Genomic DNA, 18,800 nt, shown 5'->3' with positions numbered 1-18,800 from the left:
CATTGCACACCCATGTTTTTAGCAGTTCAACTCACAATAGCTAAGTTATGGGATGAACGCAGATGTCAATCAGCTAATGAATGGATGAGGAAATGTGGTATACACACCAGGTAGAATACCACTCATCCATAAAAAAGAATCAAATCCTGTCTTGCAACAAAATAGATGAAACTGGACATTATGCTAAATGAAATAAGCCAACCCCCAAGGAATAATCATCACATGCTTTGCTCATTGATGGTAACTATTACGCAGAGTACAAAAATATGTAATATATATTGGCGGAATTAATATTTTGAGATTTGATTACTGTTGGTAGTCCTTGTCCGGGTCCCTGAAGAACAGTTGTTTTTCTATTTCCTACTTATTAAATTCTCTATATAATGGAAATTTAGGCCTGGGACTATAAAGTAAATTGCAAAATACGCCACTGTAAAATGAAAAGGAAATCAGAGAGGAGAGGAGAGGAATGGGGGAGGGAAAATTTCTAAGGTGAAATGATTGACTATGCTTTTAAAATCCATACATAATAAAAAATTTGCCCTTCACATAAAGTTTTAAGAAGTAAACAAAAGAATATACATGTCTGAAATACCTACTATTTCTATTATTAACATCTAATAAGCACGGAATTCAGTTTATTTGTACCAATGTCTCTGTGGAACAGGAATTTTACTTTGAGGAAGGACAAATTAGTATCTATCAACTAATTCATATTTTTCAGTCATGAATGATTGAATGAAATTTCATGAATAGGAGTTGTAGTTGGGGAATAGCATTATGGTGCAGTGGAGATAGTGAAGCCACTCGGAAGTCTACCCCAGAAGTGGTCCCTTGGGTCCCAGCTGCTCTCTCTCATTCCAGACCCCTGCTGGAACGGGAAACCATGGATGATTGCTCAGATACTTGGGTCCTTGCTTCCCACAAGGGAGCAGACCAGGAGGAAGTGCCTTGTTCCTGGCTCTGAACAGCCGTTTTGGAAATACATACTACTGCAATTCAGCCAAGGGCAAACCTGATAGAATAAAACCACTGCCACATGATTGAGGAACATGACAATCTATCTCTGTGTGGTCTGTTGTTGACTAAAACACCGGTATGTGTCACAAAACTGTTTTTGCAAAAATAATTGTTGGATGTGAGGATAATCCAGAAAATTTACTAAAATGGAATTTAAAGATAAATTCTGGTGTGAAACAATTTTGAAATGCATACAAACAATTCTTGAAAACTTTATGAAAATCAATGCTATGAAAAATGATATATGGGTATCAATATGTTTTCACACCAAGATAAACTTACCTTTTTTTTAAAGATTTTTTTTTATTCAGAAAGAAGATGTTCAGAGAGAAGGAGATACAGGGAGAAAGATTTTCCACACACTGGTTCACTCCTCAAGTGGCTGTAATGGCCAGAGTTGAATGGATCGAAAGCCAGGAACCAGGAGGTTTCTCCGGGTCTCTCGTGAAGGTGTAGGGTTCCAACACTTTGGATTACTTCCACTGCTTTCCCAGGCAGGGAGCTGGATGGGAAGTGGAACAGCTGGGACACAACTGGTGTTCATATGGCATCCTGGCTCATGCAAGGCAAGGACTTTAGCCACTAGGCTACCATGCCAGATCCGACAAACTTACTTTTTAAGTTCACTTGATAAATTAAAGCAATGAAGTCATTTAAACACTGTGGTTGATGATTCTGTTGCAAAATGATGACTTCATTTATTTGTATTTATGGTATAATATATCGAACCAAAGTTGAACAGTTGTTCCTAAGGCTAATATAATATATAGTCAATATTAGTTCTGGGTAGCAAGATCCAATAATTTTAGCTTCATTCATATTTATTTTTCTGGTTTATCACTTTTGTCTTCAGGTTAACATTTTTAAGGCACAGGGTATTAAGACAGAACAGTCACTGTCACACAGGATTTGAGTATTCCAAGTCAAGATCCACACCTTAGAACCATTAGGTTACAACATCTGCCCCCTTTCAGTTTTGAACAAATCATTACTTCTTCTCCTTAATGATCCCATTAGGAGCCATTTGTTCTGACGTTGCCTAAGCATCTGGGCCTTGCCAGAGCTCAAACAGACAAAGTCACTCAGTCATAACCATCAACCACTTCTAATCACAAAATGACAAGGCTGAGGAATGTCAAAAGTAGCAATAAAAATCTATCACACAGTCACTGAGCTGGAACAGCCATATTCTCTTAACCTTTTGTATCTGTACTGCCACCCCATGGGTCTTCAGACTCTGGAATGTAAATGAACACCCTTCCCAACCTCAATCTCTGTTTGCAAATTGTCAGCCCCAAACTGGGCAAGCACATCATTAGTTCCCCTTTGATCAGGTCTTCCAATTGAACTGATTCATGGAACCAGCTTTGCTGGTACTCTAGTTTCTTAAAAGTGTGTTCTGGGACTGTATGAATCACTTGAGCCAATTCCCATTATGAATTTGTTTTATTTATTTGCATATATTCTGTTGGTTCTATTTCTCTGTAGAATCCTGAATCATAAAGTGTGAAATTTACATAGAAGGGCCCACAGTGCAGTTTTCCTCTTATCAGTTTGTATAATTTGTAAAAACTTGGACTTTTTCAAGTGAGAAATGCATACATGGCTATATGACTAGCCATTATTACATTATTGCTACAAATCTGAAATTTCAGACAAATGCTTAAATACTGCCAAGACATAGAATTTCATATATAATTACTTGGGACTGTACATTGAGGCTAGCATTTGACCCAAATCAAAAATGTAAAGGTAATACTAACATTAGAGATAAAAGTCAAAAAATGTCCCAGATAGTCTGCGAGTGTTACTATTAATAGTGATTTGGGAATGAGCAGAGACTGTTTAGTGTTATCAAATCAAAGTCATTCAAAATATTGCTTTGTATTTTTCAAACAGCACGGTTAAGTTCAACTAATGGTGAAAGTTGACTGCCTATAATATAACTCCAAACTTTTCAAAAGTCTAAATTAGTAAGATGATGAATAGTTAAGTCACATAGCTGCTTACCAAATATGTCCTTATCTTCAATGATAGCCATCTCAACCTCTTTTCCCGTAATGATGGTGCATGGGAAAGGCTCTTGGAGAAGAACACTAATCTCGCCAAAGGACTCCTTCTCCTTCAGTCTACCCATATAAACAAGTTTTGGAGTTTTTTTCTGTAAGAGATACAGATACTTAACACAGTTACTTTCATTATATTAGTTCTAACTTTCCTATCACTATATATTAGTTTTTAAAGTTTTCATGATTTTATAAAAATAGAATTATATAAAATAAACTGTTATGAGTTTAACAGTTTTATCCAACATGAAAAATTTAAGATGCATCTATTTTCCTGCATGTGTTGTTAGATCATCTTTTGTAAATATTTAAAATGCCTTTCTAATACTTTCTTTTTATGGTACTAAATTAATGCAAAGATAGGGTTCAGAGATATAATTCTAATATAGAATTATCCTCTTCCTTCTCTCTGCTGCTCCTCCTCTCCTACCTTCCCTCCTCTGCTCTTCCAGTATTTCCTTCTTTCTTTCCTTTATTTTTTTTTTAGGTTTTGAGGTAACATATATTTCATTAATGTTATGGTCAAGGGATTAATGTTCTAGTAATTAAAGCAAATAACAAGTGAAAAGTAAAAAGACTTTACTTCAGTGGAAATACAGGCAAGGGCAGGAATCAAATGGAAAATTTCTATTTCACTCAAACAGTAAATTGCAAAATATTCACAGATCATCAAACCTCGGTAGTGTAATATTCTTAACCATTAACTCGACAGATACGAAACAAAGTTTGGACAAAAATGTATGCTCAGTAATACTGAAACATACATGCCTTCTTCTTGTTTCTGCTTTTTTAATTTTTTTTCATTTTATAATTTAATTCCCGCATATAAGGCAGAATACTCACTATTTGTCTTTCTAGGTCCAGTTTATTTCACCTAATATAATGGTCTCCAGCTGCATGCAGCATATTACTGGTTACTCTTTCTGCTGTGTGATATTCCTTTGTATAAATATCCTACTATGTGTCTATCCATTCAACATGATCATGGACACTTGGATAAATCCAAGTTTGAGGGTGATAAGCAAGCATTTATATAAGTATTTGTGTAGACATATGTTTTCATTACTTTTGAGTATCTTGAGTGCAATTGATGGATCATATGGTAACTTTTATCCTAGTCAACCTGATATGCTTTAAGAAGTACCTTATGCTTTTATCTCGCATTTCTGTATGGAATCAGAAAGTTAAGCACTCTGAAACGTCAATTATTCTTATATCTTACAACTCAATATGCTTTATAGCATTATATTCTTATATTTTATAGCAACAAAAAGAAATACAAAATATTTAAAATTTTTAATTTTACAAATGAATATAGATAGAAGCATGTAAGTATCTAAAAAGACTGATTATCTTTGTTCACTAAAGAAAATACAGGTATTTATGCTTACCACTTTGTTTGTTTGTAGTTTTACAAGTCCTATAATGCTTCTATAGATGTTGCAATATCCAGAATTAATGTAAGCCACAAAAGAAATTACATCACCGCTTTCCACTATTACTGAAAACAAGAGTTCATTATGTCACACATCTTCAGTAGGAAATTAGTTTTGACATTACATCTATAAACATTGACATATTTTATTCTCTATTCATAGCTATTTCTAAAAGAATTTTGCTTAATAGACAATAATAAATTGGTGTAAGATAAAAACGCTGGAGCCATCCCTGACACCTTGCTGACCTAGCTGGGTGAGTGATGCCAGCATCCCATGTCAGCATCAGTTATGTCCTGGCTGCTTCACTTCTGATCCAGCAGATGATGACAGCCAAGTATTTGGGCTGCTAACATTCACAATGTAGATCCAGATGATGTTCTAGGTCCTGGCTTCTGCTTGGCTCAGTGTTGGCCCTTGTGGTCATTGGGGAGTAAAACCCATAGACTCTCTCCTTTTCTCTATCTCTCTTTCTCACACCATCTCACCCTCTTTCTCTCTCTTCGCTCTAAGATTCAGACTTTCAAAATGGATATATCTAAAAAAAATAATGAAAACATTCTGCGGGGCTCTGTATTTACGGGGATGTATAACAGAAGTGTAGTGCTCAGCTGTGAAAACAAAGTATGTCAGTATGCGTCCAGACCAAGGGCAAACTCTCAGTGAAAAAGTTGAAAATAGCCTTACAGTGGGATGCTGGACTCTCCAAAACTGCCCATGCCTACGGTGTTGGAAAATACTTCAATAGTAGCATGATGGACATATGACTGTTTGTTTAGAACCACCCATTGTAGTACTAGAGGAGTGGGCTGTCGGGGGAAGAAGGAAATTTGGGGAGGGGGAACGAGAAATCCCAGAGCCTATGGAACTGTTTCATAAAACAATAATAAAAGATAATTTGAAAAAATTCTTCCTGCCACTTACTATTCGGCCATAAGTAAATTACATAACCTCTATGGTGTCAAAACAGTTTTATACTTAAAATGGTAAAAACAGAAGTCTGTTCCTAAACCTTAATGTGCTGCCTAAGCCCAACAAAGAATTTAGCATGATGCCCACTCCATCGTATCACCTGTTCATAAAAAACTATGTTGTTATTATTCCAAACCTGCAAGTATACCTTAAGACTAAAACATACTAAAAATTAATTTCTGTTATTACCCCTTATTCATTAAAAAATAAAAAAAGAAACTATCAATCAATGAAATATTTAGATTATCAACAAAATTTAACTTAAACATGGGAAGTAAAAGCCAAAATTACTATTTAAAATTAATTTTCTACTTTGTTCCTTTCAGTTTATATCAATTTTTTTTGAAAATCCAAAACACAAGAATGATTATATCTCATATAATTTCAGAAAGTAGAAAACTAAAAATCTTTTAAAAGCTTTTTCATGTTTCTCATGTAAATATATAATAAATGATAAAATATTAATGTCAAATAATAAAAAGCATAATAGCATGTTTAAGTATTAATTTAAAGGCAAATAAAAATGAAGAAGCAAAAACACAGAAACAACAGAAAATATAGTTCTGTTAATTTTTTTCATCTATTATGTGCTAAGGAATATCTACAAATCTAATAAAATCTATTCTCTTTTTTTAGGTCCAGTTTCAAGGAATCTTGATAAGAAAGGTATTTTCTTCTACTACCTATTAACATGAGCATTCATGCAGTTAGACTCTGTTTAAATGGAAATTAGTGATTCCAACGATAGTTTACAGACCTACTCTTAATTAAGATAAACCCCAGTCCATTAGAGTAATACAACAACACACAGTTTTGGAACAAGTCTGTATCTGATAATGGATAATGCTTAGATAACCTCCAGCAGGGACATGCACTATAGCTGGATGGGCATTAGTTCTTATAAAGCTACAGTAACCCAACTAATAATACTCAAAATCATTAGCAAGCTACCGGAACACGGAGTTCAAGAGGACATTGAAAGGAACACACTCCCATCTGAGAAATACTCCATATGTCAAAGTAAATCTATGTGATATGCCACACTAACAGAACAAAGATTTAAACTATTATCACAAAAGTAAATACTAGTATTAATATTCTTTCCTGATTAAAAAAAAAAACATTCACCAAATCAAAAAGGGAAATTACTTCAATATAGAAATACTTGTATATGAATCTCACACAGATACTATATTCATGTTAAATATTGAAAGTTTATCCTCTAACACATATAAAACAAATTTGGTTTTACAGAAACCACTGAAAGTAGTCTCCACATTCTGTACCTGAATTCCCTGGTTCAACTCCCAACTCTGTGTCCAGTCCAGCTTACTGCTAATGGGTACTTCAGACAGCAGCAGGGGGTGGCTCAAATATTTGAACCCGCTCTGTTATCAGTATGAGAGAATCTAATGGAGCCCCAGGCCTCTGGCTTCTGCTTTGGAAAACACTGGAAGCTCATAACTGTACCAGTGAATGAAAACGTGGAAGGGTGAAACAGACTCTCTCTCTGTCTTTCTCTCAGACTTAAAAAGATGCATAAATAAAAGCAATATGATTTAGGCAATTATCATACACCTTTATCATGCACAAAATATAACTGTGCTTCTTAAAAACCTTGAAATATCGTTACCTTGGGGAAATAGTGAAAAGTTAATGAAGCATAGGAGAATTGAGTGATGTTAACTCAAGATAATTTTAAAATATTTTTGCATTTGAAAATAAAAGAACATCTATAGGAGAGTCAAGCATGACAAACATCAGACACTCACTTTGGGGGACATATGGCTTGAGATCAGGACTTTATTTTTAATATGTCAATAATCTTAGAATCCTAAGAAGCTTTCAAAGCAGAAGTTATAAACTGTATTTTACTTATATAACTTTAAAATAATGCAATTACTCAAAAGATAAGAGAGACAGACACAACTTTGTTTTAAAACAGCAAGAATTTTTGACATATAAGGACATGAAATATAGTATGGATGCTCATACACATTACTTTTGTTACCAATCTGTTCATAAGGTGAACACTTACAAGCTACATAGAATTTCTATTCCCTGATTTATTAGTCCAAACCCTTCTAATTTTGTTGTTTCCTTCTTGCCAATCATTTTTTTAATCAAGTAATATTTGTTTAATAAAGCATAAATAATGAAATTGAAGAGTGCATTAACTTTCCATAACTTACTTAATTTATCATTTAGGCTGCTGAACAAAAATTTATTTTTCCTGTGGCTACAAAATTCTGGTAATAGTTTTATTCTTACAGCCTGTACAACTATATCCTTTTGTCCAATAACATTTTTCTAACAAGGTACAAGCATTTTGCGTTGCTTCATTTATTATTTCACAGAGCTCATATAGTTTATTTTATGAGTACCCTTCTGAGTTCCAATTAGGTGAGGTAAAAATTCTGCAAGTACTGTCACTGGAGAAGAGAATTGTATTCATTATCTGTTGATTTTATCACTGCCATAGGCAAGGCATTTAGCACATTATGAAAAACACCTCATGGGGACATCAGGCTCATTGCCTTTTATTGGGCCACAGTTTGTTGTCCGTGTTGGCCTCTCTACTTCAATACCAATCATTCATTTATTACCACAACCTTGAGCCTCCTTTGCTCTATACTCCTGAAATTACTCTCTTGATAATAATTGGTATTATCAGGATGTGAAATAAAATGCTACTTTTCTCAAACAATAACCTTCATATTCTCTGTGCATTGAGAGATGACAACAATCTTGGCATCCTTCAGTCCCTTGAATTATACACGTAGCACTGAACTGTATACATCCTCTCATAAACTCTTTAGTCTTAACTGCATGAAATTATGATTTTATTTACTCTCCTTCACATTGCTAAAAGTTCCTTGTGCCAAGTTCCACTTGTTATCTCTATGTTCTTGTCACATAGGAGCCCTTACCTCAGAGTAGATGTTAATTTTCCATGAAGTAAGCATGATACTTCTCAAGAAGAAAGATCCTAAAGTATGACCGAAGACACTGAGCTGCATTTCGTACCTTGAAACCTGGCTGAGATGCTGCTATTAACTTTGTGCAACTGATACAGCTGGTATTTTATCCATATTTTATTGATTCCAATTCCCCATTCTCCCTTTTCCCCCTGCTTGGTCCGGGTGAATGATCTGTCTGATGTTTTCTCAGATTCTGTTAGCTAATATTTTGTTGAGAATTTTTATATCTAGTCTATCAGGAATATAACCTTTTCTGCTGTGTCTCAGTCTGGCTTTGGTTTTAGGATGATATTGGTTTCAAAAAGTTTAGAAGGATTGCGTGCCTTTCTACTGTTTTGAATAGCTTTTGAAAGATTGGGATAAGTTTTTGAAATATTTGGTAGAATTCAGCAGTGAAGAAACTGGGTCTAGAGCATTTAATTTTTGAAAGGGATTTAACTACTAACTCAATCTTCCTCCTGGATAAAGAGCTATTTAGATCATTAATTGCCTCATGATTCAATTGTGGTTGATTTTATGTGTCTAAAAATCTTCCCATGTCTTCCAGTCTTCTGATTTGATGGCATATCGTTGCTTGTTAAAGTTGCTAATTATAATATGTACATCCAAGATATTCAATGTTACATTTGCTTTGTCACCTCTAATTTTCTTTGTTAATATATTCCTCCTTGTTTTTTTTTTTTATTATTAGTTGGGTTACTGGGGAATCTCTTTTTGTTGATTTTCTCAAAGAACAAGTTCTTTCATTTGTTGATCTTATTTATGGTTCTTTTGTTCTCCATTTGAGTCACTTTCTCTTTTATTTTTGATTGTTTATTTATGCTAATCTTGGGATTGCTTTGCTATTATTTTTCAGTTGTTTCATACATACGGTTAGCTATTTACTTGGTGCTTTTCTAATTTCTTGAGATAAGTTTTGCCTGAAATAAACTTTCTTCTTAATCGTATCCCTTAAGTTTTGACATGTTGTGTTGATGCTTTCATTCATTTCAAATAACTTCTTAAATTTCTTTGATTCCTTCTGCAACACATTGTTCATTTGGCAGCATATTGTTGGATCTCCAAGTTCTTACATATATTTTGGAGTATTTTGACTTTTGAGCTGCAGTTTCAGTCCATGATGATCTGAGATGATGCATAGTATGATCTTTTGTTTAAAATTTACTGAGGCTTTTTTGTGGCTTATAATATGATCAATCCTGCAGATGGTTCAATACATTGATTATTAAAAAAACTGCATTCCGCATCTATAGGATTAAAGGTTCTGTAAATATCAGTTAAATCCATTTATTCTATTGTCTAACTGAGTTTCTACCTTGTCAATCTGTGTATTGAGGTCAATATGGTATTAAGGTTCTCAAGTATTGTTGTGTTGAAGTCTATTTCTTCCTTTAAATTCCTTAATATTTGTTTCATGTAGCCAATGTGTCCTGGAATTAGTGCATATATGTTTATTATGGTGATATACAATCCAACTTCTCTTTACATACCTTCAGGCATTTCCGTAACTCTTGTATTTGATTTTTTATGGTGTTCCTCAATTCTTGTATGCCTTCATAGCTTAATTTAATTTTGCTTCCATTTTTTTCAGTATTTCAGCATTATTACAGAAGGTGTCTTCCAATTGTTGGATTCTTTCTTCTGTCTAACTCATTCTATTATTGAAATTTCCCATTGAATTTTTAATCTGTTGTATTGTGTATTTCATCGATAACAATATCTTGATTTTGTTTCAATGTTGGTATTTTCTGTGTGACATATTCCTTGCACTCCTGTATATGCTTCTCATTATTTTTAGTGAACTTCTTATCAATGTTTTCAAATCTTTATTCAACAGTTCCTCTAAGCCTTCTTCAGTGAACTCTGACATTGACATAGACTTTCTGCTTTGTTGTGGGAGAGATGTCAGTCACCTTCTTCATTGTGTCTGTGTCTTTCTTTTGCCCTTGTCCATTGCATCTCTGATTAAAGAATTCTTCCTGGAGCTTTTTTTTTTTTAAATTCATTGATTTTTATTGGGCAGGAAGATTTACAGAAAAAAAAAAAAAAGATACAGAAAGAAAGATCTTCCAAATACTAGCTCACCCCCTAAGTATTCACATTGGTCAGAGCTGAGCTGATCTAAATCCAGGTACCAGAATCTTTTTGGGGGTCTCCCACATGGATGCAGAGTCCCAAGGCTTTGGGACATCTGCTGCTGCTTTCCAAGGCTACAAGCAGGGAGCTAGATGGGAAGTGGAGCAGCCAGAACTATCACCCATATGTGATTGTGGTGAGTACACAGCACCTCACCCTGAGGCTGGTTTTTAAACTGTGTTGTCCATGGGTTTACATGTCAACTTCGTTGATCCCATTCAGTGCAGGATTCTTTATTATCACTCATGCCACACCTTTCAGTGAGTTTCAGTCCTGGACCAGTGTGCTTTGTTTCTACCACGGTCTCTGCAGTCTCGGCCTTGGCTCATAACTCTCAACTTTCCCACAACCCCGTGATGTGGCTGTACCATTGCCACTCACCTGTGACTTTAATCTGGATCACACTGTTGCCAGTGGCACCACTGCGGATTTTTCTTTCCTCTTCTTGTCAGAACCTGCTGACAACTAGATCTGGGTGCAACTCATTCCTATTTTGAACCCATGGAATACCAAGTTGGTATTGCTTTCCTAGTGGAGTCAGTGCAATGCATTGAGTCAGAACTGAGTGCTCCCGTTTGTTAGTGCATGCGCAGCTCAGTGTTGGCCTTCCCCCAACAAACATCCACCCCCACAACCTAGCAAACAAAGACTTTGCCCTAGTATACAAAATGGCTCCTGTTGTGGCACTCATGGGGGTCTACACCATCCATTCTGTTCTCACACCTGACTGCTTGGGCTCTGCCACTCTGCTTCTGCTCACGGTTGGATTAAACAACCCAGGAGGACTCTCTGTTCCACGGCTGCATTCACCTCCTGTATTCCCAGTGAACTCCCCTTCCCACTAGCTACAACTGGACCTCTTATTGATGCTGGGGTGTCTGGTCACTGCAACACTGCTCTGCTGAATCTGTTTCTTCCCCATGTCTACAAGTGTCCAGTCTTTCCATTAATCTACCTATCAACCAAAATACTCATTCTATGTTACATTCTCTCAGAATTCTAAGACGTTTTTGTTTAATTTTACAGTTATTAGTATTAACATACATTTAAAAATTCATATTACCTTTTCATATTTACATTGATGTAATAAATTCAGCAAAAAAGATATTTGCCGTAGTATGTTTTCCTGTGCAATAATAAATTATGTTTGAATTATTGCCTTATTTTATGTAATCTAGCTGATTTCAATTGCTTGTTTTCATTTTGGTTAAGTTCATTGCCAGATACATAGCATTTTAGCTACTGCTACAAACAATTTTTTCTTTAATTTTTACAACAGCTGAAATAAATTTTAAAATATTAACCTTTCAACTTACATGTCATCTAACTCCGTATTGATTTTATTGACATTGCAAGCATGTTCCATTAAATATTAGTACATGACCAACTTATTTTGTTGCCTCACTCTAAAATGCCTATCCTTATTCTTTGCTTACAAATATGACAGGGTTTCCCACCGAATGGCCACAGTGCCAGAATTTACTGTGATGAATGCAGCTGTAGTTGGCATTGGACACAAGAGTTAGAATATTGCTTGGTGAAGACACATCACTAGCATGTGTGTCTGGGCTGGAGCTGTAGCTATGTACTTGTCACCTTCATGTTGATGGATATCCTAAAGGCAACAGATGAGGACTCAAACACTTGCTGCTGCTTGGTGATGTGGCAGAACCAGAATTAGTTCCAAGCTTCTGGTTTCAGCCTGGCTTATCTCTAGCTATGGTAGACCTTTTTAGATTTATGTCTCTTTTGTTCTCACTCTTTCTCCCTCCCTTCCCTACTCCCATTCTGCCTTCCTTTTATAGAAACTAAAAATAAAACATTCAAAATTAAAAATTAAAATGTAGTTGAACTCTTTTTGAGATGTAAACCATTATGCCATGGAATGTTTCAACTGTGCTGGAAAAAAAATGAAGTTTCCTCTGCTTTTTTTTTTTTTAGTTGTCATGAAGGTGAGATTATGGTTGTTTTCTTATTTTTGGTATATTCTAATTAAATATAGCAAAACATTTCTTCTTTAAAAGATTTATTTATTTTTATTGGAAAGGTGAATATACAGACAGGAGGACAGACAGAGAGGAAGATCTGTCCGAGGTTCACTACCCAAGTGACCTCAACGGCTGGAGCTGAGCCAATCCATGGCCAGGAGCCAGGAGCTCTTCCAGTTCTCTGACACAGGTGCAGGATCCCAAAGCATTGGGCCATCCTCGACTGCTTTCCCAGGCCACAAGCAGGGAGCTGGATGGAAAGCAGGGTTGCTGGGATTAGAACCAGTGCCCATATGGGATCCCGGCGCATGTAAGGCGAGAATTTTAACCACTACGCTATGACGCCGGGCCCATATAGTAAAACATTTCTTCAGAAGCTGATACTCAAATAATTTGTAGTGTTGACATAGTTTCTTTACAGCCAAACAGGAAGAAAAGGCCGCAAGATTAATATTTGACATATATGACAAAATGTGTCTGTATATAACTTTGTATTTATTCAAAAACAAGTAATTTTATTTTAAGAATTTAATTCATCAGGCCCAGTTCAACAGTCTAATGGCTAAAATCCTCCTCTTGCATTTCCTGAGATTCCATATGGGTGCTGGTTCATGTCGCAGCTGTTCCATTTCCCATCCAGCTCTCTGCTTGTGACCTAGGAGGACAACAGAGGACCCGGCACCTGCATGGGAGACCGGAAAGAAGCACCTGGCTCTTGTTTTCCATCAGCACAGCTCTGGCTGTTGAGGCTACCTGGGGAGTGAACCAACAGGTGGAAGATCTTTCTCTGTGTCTCTCCTCCCTTTCTCTGTATATCTGCCTGTCCAATAAAGATAAATCTTTAAAAGTTTAACTCTCCAATTTTTGCTTGTTTAAAGGAGGGGGGTAAGCTAGAATTGAACACATATTTTCCACATGGATGACAGGAACTCATGCACCTGCTAATTATGCACTACTTCTGAAGTGCATATTAGCAGGATGACAGAAAATGGATCGTATTCAGCACTCAAACTCAATCAAATGTGGGCTATTGGTGTGCCATGTAGCACTTAGCTGCTGTGTCAAACACCTACTGCAAGGATTAGTGATTTGACTCTGCTGCTGCATATTGCATTTTTAATAAAATACACTGGCCCTACTGTCGAGGAGAACGAAGGGAGAAAAGAGTATTGCGAAGAGGAGAAGCAGGAGTGAGGGAACTGTGGTTGTCTTCTTAAATTGTACATATGGAGCACATTAAAACATATCCTCATTATAGGAATAAAAATCAAATAGAAAACAATCTATAATGCATCAGTTCCCTTTGATATGCACAAAAATATTACTGCGTTCTCAGATATCCTGATTTATGCATCATACTGGATGTTTGACTGAAGTATCTGATCTCTGTAAAATCTCGGAGTTCACACACATTAAAAATGTTCGTTTCCATTCTATTAAAGAACTTGCTGGATAATGTTCATTACATTTCTCTTGTTTACTGCCATGTGTTAAATATTTAAGAAATAATGCAAACAAAGAACCAAGATAGTTCTTGAGAATAATGGCTTAAATACGTAAACAAAATTGTTCTGCATAAAATGCCCAAATAATCATCATTACATTATTCAGAAAAATGCTATTTGTTCTGGGATAGCAATCAAAAATTGAATTATATTTTGTATTCTATGACAAATATTGTCTCCAAATAAGTTCCATTAATATTCTATAAAATAACATTTGTCAAACAAACATAAGTGGATTAATATTCATACAATATGGGGAGAAAACTGCAAACTTTTCCAAGTTCTATTACTTTGTCCTTTCCTTTCTAAAACAACAATTAGGTATACAACATTTCAATAAAATGCATTTCCAAGCTTTGTGGAGGAAAATTGGTTTACTGCTAAAATAAATATCAGAAAATAGCATTACTCTCCCAAAATGGACAAAAAATAAATAACACATGTAATTATAAAGATAAAATGCGTGATAGTTTGAGATGGTTAGGCAGAACAAATATAGCAGCTAATTCTAAAACTACATGAAAGATTAACCTTTCTATAAAAAAATCCTAAGCTCATAGCTTCAACTATCACTCTAAAGACTCTTACCGAGATGTGAATTTGCAGAGATCAAAGATTATAAAGCAAGTCTAAGCATCGCTGCTTTCTCTACTGAGCCAAAGTTTGTCGGCTTCAACAAAAGACTTTAAGGAAATAATATTAGCTTTTGAGTTTTCTAAAATGCTAGATTCAATCATAATAATCGATGATACTTATTAAAGTTTGAAACTAAGTACATGAAATTACGGGAAATGAGTTAACATGTGTATCTCATTTGCATTTAAAAATGTAAAACAGAAAACAAGATTTTATAGAGGAAAATAATTATCTCAATAGATCTAATTTTTATCCTTACATATGAAGTGATGATACTCATTATTTTTCATAGTATTGGTGGTATGCTTATTTCTGTCACCAATGTCATAACTAAACGCCTGTGATTAACATTTGTTTGGAATTCAAAACATGAAGGATGTCACTAACAAAGTCAAGAGTGGCAAATTCAAAGAGATAAAGCAAATCATGTAGATAATCATGTGACTACTGTCGCACAAAAACAGGGAGGATTGTATAAATGTGTGTCACTCACATGATAAGGAAAAATAGTTTAAATGAAAGCACTAACATTTTTATCTCAAAACACTGATAAACTGCTTTTAGAAAAAAGAAAGGAACAAGTGAGTAACTGCCTTGTGAAAAGTAGGGATCTATTTAGATATTAGCCAAGAAGATGACTGACGGGCCTGGCGCCGTGGCCGAGCAGCTAAAGTCCTCGCCTTGAACACGCCAGGATCCCATATGGGCGCCGGTTCTAATCCCGGCAGCTCCACTTCCCATCCAGCTCCCTGCTTGTGGCCTGGGAAGGCATTCGAAGACGGACCAAAGCTTTGGGCCCCTGCACCCGCGTGGGAGACCCAGAGGAGGTTCCTGGTTCCTGGCTTCGGATTGGCACGGCACCGGCCCTTGCGCTCACTTGGGGAGTGAATCATGGGAAGGAAGATCTTCCTCTCTGTCTCTCCTCCTCTCTGTATATCTGGCTTTCCAATAAAAATAAATAGATCTTAAAAAAAGAGAAGATGACTGACATAGAGACATGGTTGGAGATAGAGACAGATATGGAGAAAAGGAGGCTAGAGAAAGAGATGGAAACAGAAATTCAAGCAGCAATGGAAATGCTACAAAAGCAGAAAGTGCTGGGCATGCGTGTGGAGATTTTTTTCCTTGTTTGTACTATGCATGAGTACAACAAATTCTTCTCACTGAATTAATCTTGAGGAAAAGTCATATTCCAGAATATTTTTCTACGAGGTTATACATTCAGATTTCATATAAAGGCAGTTATTCGACGAGCAAAGCCTTCCTAGCTTCTGCGAAATTCTAACAAAAATCTATAGCTTAAAAGATAAATTTGATAGCAGAGAATTTCTATTTTTGATGTCATGGGATGGCAGGTTTGATGGGAGATATTCTGAGGTACCAAAGCAGAGATGATTTGGAATCAAGAAGAAATGGAACTCAAAGAAAGCAAAATGCGGGGGGGGGGGGGGGGCAAAAGGAGAAATCTCCATCATTAACTCTGCCCAAGTGTGATGGGAATGCTTTAAAGAAGATTATGTCATGCTAAGGCCCATGCTTGCATGTGCTTCTGTTGTCTCAGACCATTTGTAGACACACCGTCAGTGTCCTGGGCAATCCTGGAATTCAAGGAGAGGACTTAATAACTGTCTAGGAATAGCATCATGATACAGAAAGTGCTGACAGCTAATTTCATCTCTGTGGATGTGAAATGGACCCACGATGCATGACACTCAGGCCCACCAGTGAGCCATACCAGATTTTTCCTGTTAAAATTAGGAGAAGACTTCTCAAGACTGTGAAAACATGTAGGTATGATTGCAATGATACGGAAAGACTCACTGAAGGAGGAGGCTAACACAAAACAAAATAGAACCAGGAAGTGGAAAATACAGTCCTAACTGAGTTAGTTCAGCCCTGGGATCCAGCCAATTGTGAAAGACGACTATTTGAAATCTCCAGTTGCAGACAATAAGATGCTGGACTTTATGCTTGGTAGATGCTTATAATGAAAGAATCTCAACTGATTTTGAACTGTGGTAATGCAACAAAGTGAAGGAATCCACCATGGGGGGGAAGGTTTTTTTTTTTTTTCAATCACATGATCACAAAGTAGTCCCTGCATACTGGCACATGTATAAATTTTCAGTCTTTTAGAAGTTAATCAGCACTGAGATTTTTTTCCAATTCTACAAAATGAATTTTAAACTTGATCACAACAGGTACTAGATTGGGACTCTGTAGAGTTCTAAATTCTATATATTAAAAATGTTAATTCATTGAGATGTCATTCATCTATTATAAAAGATTGCCTACATCTGGTCTCTGTTCTCATACAGCATGCAAAATGACTGCTCAAATAATTTGCTTCTCAAACCATATCTCTAAAATCTAGCTATAAATATTTTAAATATTTTATGATTCATAGGAACAGTTATAATATTAATATTTTATATCTGTATTTAAGAACTGTTAAATAGTGCTGCTAACGGATGACAAATTTTCATATGTTCTCAACATACTTAATGCTAATCTAGTTAGGTCGCTAAGAGAATGGAAAGCTCTTCTTGTGTCACTTTCATTATACTGTATGCTTGATATTTTTCTCTATATTTCTGGATACTCTGAGTTAATAGACTTGATGATTTCATTGCAGAGTTCTACAGACCATTTCAAGAAGAAAAAGTTTACCCCAATCATTCATAAGATATTCCGAACAATAGAAAGGGAGGCAATCATTCCAAACGTTTTCTATAAGGCCAGTATCACCATAGTACTAAAGCTAGATTGAGACACAACAGAAAAAGAGAACTACAAACTGGTGCTTCAATGAACATAGACATGAAAATCCTCAACAAATTAGTAGCCTACAGAATCCAACAGTACATCAGGCAGATCATTCACCCTGATAAGGTGAGATTTATCCATGGCACGCAGGGATGGATTAACATTTCCAAATTAATAAATGTGATTCACTACAACAACAAATTAAAAATAAAATCTGTTCAGTCATCTGGATAGATGCAGAGAAGGCATTTGATAAAATCTAACATCACTACACACTAAAAACCTTAAACAAAATAAGCACAGAAGGAACATTCTATAACACAATCAGATCAATATGTGAAAAACCAAATACCAGCATCATACTAAATGAGGAAAGATTGGAGGCATTTCCACTAAGAACTGGAGCTAGACAAAGAAGTTCACTTTCACCACTGCTATAAAATATAGTATTGGAAGTCCTAGGTAGAGATATTAGGCAAGAAAAATAAACTAAAGGAATTCAAATTGCAACCTAGGAATTAAAATTATCCCTGTTTGCAGATGACATGATTTTCTACATAAGAGAACCAAAGATTCGGTTAAGAGACTAGCGAAACTCTTAAAAGACTTTGGCAGGGCAGCAGGATACAAAATTAATGATCATAAAATGATGGCACTAGTATACAAAAGTAAACACATGTGTGAGAAAGAACTTGTTAGTACAGTATCCTTTAAAATAGCATAGAGGAATCTGAATTACCTTGGAAATAACTTAACCAAAGATGTGGAAGATGTCTATAATGAAAATTGCAAAATATTTTCAAAAGAAATAGAAGAAAACATTAAAAGATGGAGAAAGTTACCATGCTCCTAGATTAGCAGGATCAACATAATCAAAATATCCATATCACCAAAAGTAATATAGTAATTCAACACAACTTCAATCAATATCCCAAATACATTTTTTTCAGACATAGAAAAAAAATGGTACAAAGTTCATCTGAAAACACAAGAGACCACATACAGCCAAAGCTATCCTGAGAATAATTCCTTAGGATAGTAAATTCAAACTGGAAAAATCACAGTTCCAGACCTCAAGACATACTATAGGGCAGCAGTCATCAAAACAGTCTGGTACTGGTACAGAAACAGAAGCAGATTACTGGAATGGAACAGAAAGCATAGAAGGGAGTCCACATATGTACAGCCACCTAATCTGTGAAAAGAGAACTGAAAATAGTCTAGGGAAAAGGCCTGGTTGCTTCAACCAATGCTTTTGGGTCAGTTGGATAGCAGCCTGCAGAAGTAAGAAGCA

The 18,800-nt window shown here is 35.7% G+C and overlaps 1 protein-coding gene across 3 annotated transcripts in view; it reads right to left on the bottom strand.

Annotated features, from left to right (window-relative positions):
* Nucleotides 1-18,800, bottom strand: part of CNBD1 (cyclic nucleotide binding domain containing 1) — a 442,802-nt gene that overhangs the window by 79,280 nt on the left and 344,722 nt on the right. For all 3 annotated transcript variants that reach the window (XM_058668395.1, XM_058668394.1, XM_058668393.1), the window contains 2 exons: nucleotides 4,478-4,587; nucleotides 3,031-3,181 (listed from right to left, as the gene is read on the bottom strand). In XM_058668395.1, coding sequence (XP_058524378.1) covers nucleotides 3,031-3,181; nucleotides 4,478-4,587 — 261 coding nt within the window. The remainder of the gene's footprint in view (nucleotides 1-3,030; nucleotides 3,182-4,477; nucleotides 4,588-18,800) is intronic.

The sequence above is a fragment of the Ochotona princeps genome, chromosome 9 (genome assembly GCF_030435755.1).
Source record: "Ochotona princeps isolate mOchPri1 chromosome 9, mOchPri1.hap1, whole genome shotgun sequence".
NCBI classification, from domain to species: domain Eukaryota; kingdom Metazoa; phylum Chordata; class Mammalia; order Lagomorpha; family Ochotonidae; genus Ochotona; species Ochotona princeps.
The sequence above is the reverse complement of the archived record's forward strand: the minus strand, read 5'-3'. Positions and strand labels throughout refer to the sequence as shown.